The sequence below is a fragment of the Gossypium raimondii genome, chromosome 6 (genome assembly GCF_025698545.1).
Source record: "Gossypium raimondii isolate GPD5lz chromosome 6, ASM2569854v1, whole genome shotgun sequence".
NCBI lineage: Eukaryota > Viridiplantae > Streptophyta > Magnoliopsida > Malvales > Malvaceae > Gossypium > Gossypium raimondii.
In genome coordinates, this window is record NC_068570.1 from 9270826 (window position 1) to 9277336 (window position 6511).

General features: G+C 33.7%; 1 protein-coding gene across 1 annotated transcript; it reads left to right on the forward strand.

Annotated features, from left to right (window-relative positions):
- Window positions 1-1047: 1047 nt before the first annotated feature.
- On the forward strand, window positions 1048-2535 carry LOC105774296 (heat stress transcription factor C-1). The gene is made up of 2 exons (XM_012596741.2): window positions 1048-1438; window positions 1521-2535. The coding sequence occupies exons 1-2, from the start codon at window positions 1226-1228 to the stop codon at window positions 2328-2330; spliced, it is 1023 nt and encodes a 340-aa protein (XP_012452195.1). The 5' UTR covers window positions 1048-1225; the 3' UTR covers window positions 2331-2535.
- Window positions 2536-6511: the final 3976 nt, after the last annotated feature.

Consider the following 6511-nt stretch of genomic DNA (forward strand, 5'->3'; position numbering starts at 1 on the left):
AATCTGAAAAATAAACTCCATGTTTTAAAATAAATTACAAATTTATTACTTATATAATTTATAATCATTTTAAAATTTGGAATTTATTTTAAATTTATTACTTAAGTAATAAAATTATTTTAGAATGATTTATAATCATTATTATTTTTAAAAATATAAATAAAAATTAAATTTATTTTAAAATGATTTATTACTTAATTACTAAAATTTAAAATTATTTTAAATTTGAAATTTATTTAAAATATTTTTATATTATTATTTTGAAATTATAAAAATGTATAAAATTATTAGAGAAATACATGTTCAAAATGAAAATTGTTGTCTATGTTTAAATGAATCTAGATAACATTTTGTCTAGGTTCATTTTGCATGCAAAATAAAAATAAAAAATAAAAATAAAATATTAATTTTTATTTTTAAAATATATTTTTATTTTTAGCACTAGTCAACATTTTATTGTTTGTCGGCTTAAATTATAATATGGTCAGTTTGATACCGATAAAAATGCCAACTTGATTTATAATTTATAAATTTAAGTTAAAAAATATAAGCACTAAATAAGCATAAATTGCAAAGTTTAAATATCTTCATATATGTTAACTCATGATTAAAGTATAAAAAAATAAACTTATCGATAATTAAGTGATTACTTATAGAATTTACCCTTTTATTTATTCGATAATCTTCCCCTTTTATGGTAAGTGGCTGTTAATCCCAACCATAGTTCCCTTTGTCCTTTAAGCTAGAATTGTTTACACCCTCAGGGGGACCACGTCACTAGTTCTAAAGCATTGGCGCACTGAACCCACTCCAAAACGCGCGCGCGTGAAAGACACTCTGATAGAGTTGTTGGCAAAAAAATATCTAAACCAATTGGGACAATGAGGTGTAGCAAAAAGAAGATAGAACCAGAGCCATGTGGGTCCCCATCTCATGAACCAAGGAAATATCAAAGCCGTCCTGATTCGAGCCACGACACCCCCGCTCCGTCACTGTAAATTGTCAAAGGCATCCATTATATATTACGGTTCTACCCCATAACTTTGTTTAGAAAAAAAGATAAAAAGAAACACAGCTAAAGTGGTAAGGCAGCAAAACAAACCCAGCTCAGCCATTTGCCCTCATATATTCCCTCTCTGCCTGCTTCTCCTTTTTTCAGCTCAGAAAGAAGGAAACCTTTTCTCCGGCAGAGAAACAAAGGGTCAGTTTCTATCTTTTTGATGAAATGGAGGCTGACAGTAATCCTAAAATAGTTGCGCCATTCGTTGCGAAAACTTACCAGATGGTTAATGATCCCATGACTGACGTTTTGATCACATGGGGTAAAGCTAATAACAGTTTCATAGTCATCGACCCTTTAGATTTCTCTCAAAGGATCTTGCCTGTTTACTTCAAGCATAGCAATTTTTCTAGCTTCGTTCGCCAGCTTAATACTTATGTAAGTGGATACAATTCTTTTAAGTTGGACTTACTTCAATTTTTTTTATATAATTCATATAATTCTTGGTATTGGTGTTTAGGGTTTCAAGAAGGTGGATCCCGATAAGTGGGAATTTGCGAATGAGTGGTTCCTGCGAGGGCAAAAGCATTTGTTGAAGAACATAGCGAGAAGAAAGCATAATAAAAATCCATTCATGCAACTGAAAGCTGAGGACTTAGAGGACGAAGAAATAGTGATGGAAATAGCGAGGCTAAAAGAGGAGCAAAAGTCGTTGGAAGAAGAGCTGCAAGGGATGAACAAGCGTTTAGAAGCCACTGAGAGACGCCCGCAACAAATGATGGAGTTTCTTTACAAAGTCGTTGAAGACCCTGACCTCCTTCCTCGTATGATGCTCGAAAAGGAACGGACAAGACAACTTAACGCCGACAAGAAGCGACGGTTGACGATGATGCCCTCCAACTCATCATCTTCAAGCCTGGCCGTTTCTAATAATTCAGTCAAGTCCGAAGAGGAAGAAGATGGACATCCAGGAGTAATTTCGTCCCCAGAAACTGGATTCGATATGGAAAACAACTTTTATCGCTCAAGTTATCAATCATCGCCGTCGCCTGATCAAGACTCAAAAGAATTGTTGGGGCAAAATAGACTACATGAGGGGCAACTCATGAACTATGGCTGCGCCGCAGTAACAACTCAATTACCGGCGGTGATGGTGGCTCCGTCGGTGATTGGGAACGGCGTGGCGGTGTCTTCGTCGGGGGCGACTAGTGTAGCAGGGTATGGTGATAGGAGCGGGCAACTGGGTTATTTCGGAGAAATGGCGGCGCCTTGGATGGAGGCGCGTCCACGACCGCCTTATCCATTTTCGCTATTAGAGGGTGGCTTTTAGTTGGTTGCGTCACATGATATATCTTGGATTCTATCTTTACTACTGATTTTTTTTTTTTTTTTTAAGTTTTAGATTTTGCAAATTTCATTTCATATATCGGCATTTGTAAATAAAATGATTTAATTATAAGGTTAACAAAAATCTTATTTTATAATGTTTAATCTCTAAAACAATTAATTTGAATAGATTGATGGTTTAATTTTTTAAGACATTCATATTTAGCAAATGTTTGAATCGTGTTATCTTCACCTTTTAATATTATTAAAAAATATAAAAACAATTACTTATTATTTTCTTGAAATAATATTTTCATAAGAAAATTTGTTTTCATGAATTGAGATATCTCACATTAGATGATTGTTTTTATTATATATTATATTAAATAAAAGGATTAAACAAGGTTAGAAAAACATTAGGGTTTAGTAACGAGATGTTAATATTTGTCGTTTTCTATGTCCAATCATCATTCACCTCTTTCAAGTTGTGGTTGAGTCTTCCCCTTGCTTTAACAATCTTCATATGTTTAGATTCTTCATGTTGATTGTAACACCCCTAACCCGAATTCGTCGTCGGAATAGGGTTACGGAGCATTACCAGAGTTTATAATTTAAACGGACAGAAAATTTAAACATTTCATATCATATAGCATTCATGTCAGAAATCAATCAAAAGCATGCATATTATCTCTTATACGAGCCCTCGAGGCCCAAAATACACATTAGAAACAAATCGGGACTAAATCGAAAACTTAGAAAATTTTTTGGAAACATTTAAAATTTTCAACACTACAGGGGTCACACGACCATGTGGCTAGGCCATGTGACTCACACGGCCAAGAGACACACCCGTGTCTTAGGCCATGTGGGCATTCGAAATAGGGACACACGACCGTGTCTCAGCCAGTGCCCGTGCTCGTTTAACTCACTGACTTGGGTCACACAGCCAAGCCACACGCCCATGTAGCAGGCCGTGTACCCTTTTGAAGTAACCTCACACGCCCGTGTGCCAGGTCGTGTGCTAGGCCGTGTAACAGCCTGACTTGCAAACCTTTATAAAGCTACAGGGGACACACGGTTGTGTCACCTGGCCGTGTGTCACACACGGCTAAGACACACGTCCGTATCTCTGTCCGTGTGGACGAAAATAGGCTATTTTACAAGCCACATTTCTCACCCAATTTGGCACCAATATAAACTCAACATTTTTGCATATACACAAGTCATAAATAGGCATCCTAAACAAGCCAAAATCAAGCCTTAAACATGTAATATCTTCACATACAACCAATATGCCCTTCGGCACCTCAAATGACAATATATAAACATGTATATTCATGTATACAATTTAACCAAATAAGACAACAATTTACCAAGCCATTTTGCATAATTTTATGCCACATCTCTTACCTATCAAAACGTACCATATAATCGATTTACCATAACACAACCATTTGATACTAAAATGCATTTCATAAACTATCATATTTGGAAATACATGCCTCCCAAAACAAGATACCAATTCATCACATCACCAAAACACAAGTACAAAATGTACACCTAGCTATCATTTTACCTTTTTATCATGTAACCATATCAAACATATCATCAACCATGTTAAGGCCACATAAATAGACATACCAAAATATATCAAATCACAAGCCAACTCAAATGGCTATAAACATAACAAAACATATAGGCTATCATTAGCCAAAATAACCTATACATGCCATTATAACCGAAATTAAACAACTGAAAGTACCAAAAGAGATGATGGATAATGTGATATAGCTCCAACAAGCTTCCAACTCGAACGAGCTTCCGATTCACTATAAAACACAGAAAATAAACATAGTAAGCAATTAAGCTTAGTAAGTTCGTATAACATAGAATTTAACTTACCATTTAGTTATAATTTAGGTAAGTAAACATAGCATATCCCAACTCAATTTGGCCAAATGCCTAAGCACATATTCACCAACATGTTAGCCATGTAAAATACATATAATATCCAATGCACATGGATGAACTCAACCATTAATCAAATTTCATATACATGTATCATACATTTCATATATCAATATATCATGTAACATCATTTCCATGTACTTCATATAAATACCAGTAGTAGTTCATATCGAACTCATATATTCTTGTAACAGAACTGTGCCCGTTGAACCATTTAGAATATTGTTGGATACTCAGGTAGCACACACAAGGTGTACTGAACTGTAATTCGTCAATTCCTATACATATATGCTCATACGAGCTCTGGATCAGTATGCTTTTACGAGTTGTAAACGGTAAGCTACTCTGAGCTGAATAACAGTAAACTCATGCGAGCTGAATATCGGTAAGCTCTCTCGAGCTGAGAATTGGTAACCCTAATGACATGTCATTTGTATCCTACGAATTCCTAAGGTTCAAACGGGACTCGAAATTCTTCGTATGTTGTCGAATATGCAATCGGTACTCATTCATGGCAATTAGACAATTCACAAACATATAATTCAATTTAAAACATATAAATGTACAATTTTAATTACACGAATTTACCTCGACAAGTATTCGTAGATACAGAGGCGATTAATCCGAGACTTTCTTTTTGCCCGATCTAACTCCATACGAGGTCTAACTGGATCTATACGGATAAATTTAATTCAATTTAATATATAATTCATTCAATTTAATCTAAAACATATTTTTGGCAAAATTACCATTTGGCCCCTATACTTTTAATTTCTTTGCAATTTAGTCCCTAAACTCGAAAAATAAAATTCATGCAATTTTTTCTTTACCCAATCATAGTCGATTTCTATACATACTAATAGTAGCCTATATATTTTACAAATTCACAATTTTACCACAATATTTACCATTTTTCAATTTAACCCCTAATTAATAATTTCATCAAAAATTCCTTTACAAAAATTATTTATCTAACAACAACTATTCATTTTATATCATCAAAATTCAAAACTCAAGCATGTTCATCAATGGTAAGACCATAATAGTTTAACAGTTTCACAAATTAGTCCCCGGGCTAGCTAGATTAAGCTACAACGATCCCGGAAACATAGAAATCATTAAAAACGAGACAAAAACACATACCTAATTGAAGGATTAAAGATTGGCCGAATGAAGCTTCAATAATGGCTTCTAGTTCTTTAACATTTTGTTGAAAAGAAAATAATAATGGAAGATGACAAAATTTTGTTTTATTTAATTTACCTTTTTACTAATATAACCTTTATAATATTTAATAATTACACAAAATGCCAAGCCATTAACATCCAATAACATATTAATGGTATAATTACCATATAAGCACATCTATTTTAAATTCCTATAGCTATTTAATATCTCTAGCTATTAGAACTAAAGTTTTGCACTTTACGTGATTTAGTCCTTTTTATCAAATTGAGCAAGCAAATGGTAAAATTTCTTAACGAAATTTTTATACGGTAACACTATCATGCTGTAGACCATACAATAATAATAAAATAATTATTTTGACCTCAGGTTTATGGTTCCAAAACTACTGTTTTGATTTCACTGAAAACGGGCTGTTACATTGATGATGTTTAGGATGAGTTTCCATTTCTCTTTAGATCTTCCTAAAATAATATTAGTCCATTTCTTACCTCTATTTAGGAGTTTGCATTTACTAATCTGGAAGATTAGGTGAGACCATTGATGAGTATGATGGGAGATATTAAAAGACAAATTGGCACCGACATTTCGAGCAATGCCGAGAATAATCTTAAGAGGAAGGAAATGAGCATGTGAAAGCTATTGCGCTCTGTTCGAGCAAAATCTTGAGTAGCCTAGAAACTTTTCCAAAAGTGGAGATAAGAGAGAGTGTAGAAGATCTTTAAGAAGAGTCCCCAGAAGCTGGTAAATAACCTGAACCAGAAGACGTATTTGAATCAGTAGCTAAGCTAGAAAGAGAAATAACCAATGAATCTGCTATTGCAAAGATACTATTCCCTTCAAGGTTGGAAGAGAAATAAAATGAGATGAGGATGAGTTTGTAAGCTTTTTAAAATTGTTCAAAACATTAATGTCAACATGCATTTAATTGAACTAACTGATAAAGTCCCTAAATACGCCAAATTCTTAAAAGAAATTATGTGTAGGCGTAGGAAAATTAAGGTAGGTGAACAAGTTAATATAAGAGCTTCC

Coding starts and splice junctions, on each gene's coding strand:
- LOC105774296 (XM_012596741.2), top strand. CDS start 1,226: ATGGAGGCTGACAGTAATCCTAAAATAGTTGCGCCATTCGTTGCGAAA. Junction 1,439..1,520: donor TTCGCCAGCTTAATACTTAT/GTAAGTGGATAC, acceptor ATTGGTGTTTAG/GGTTTCAAGAAGGTGGATCC.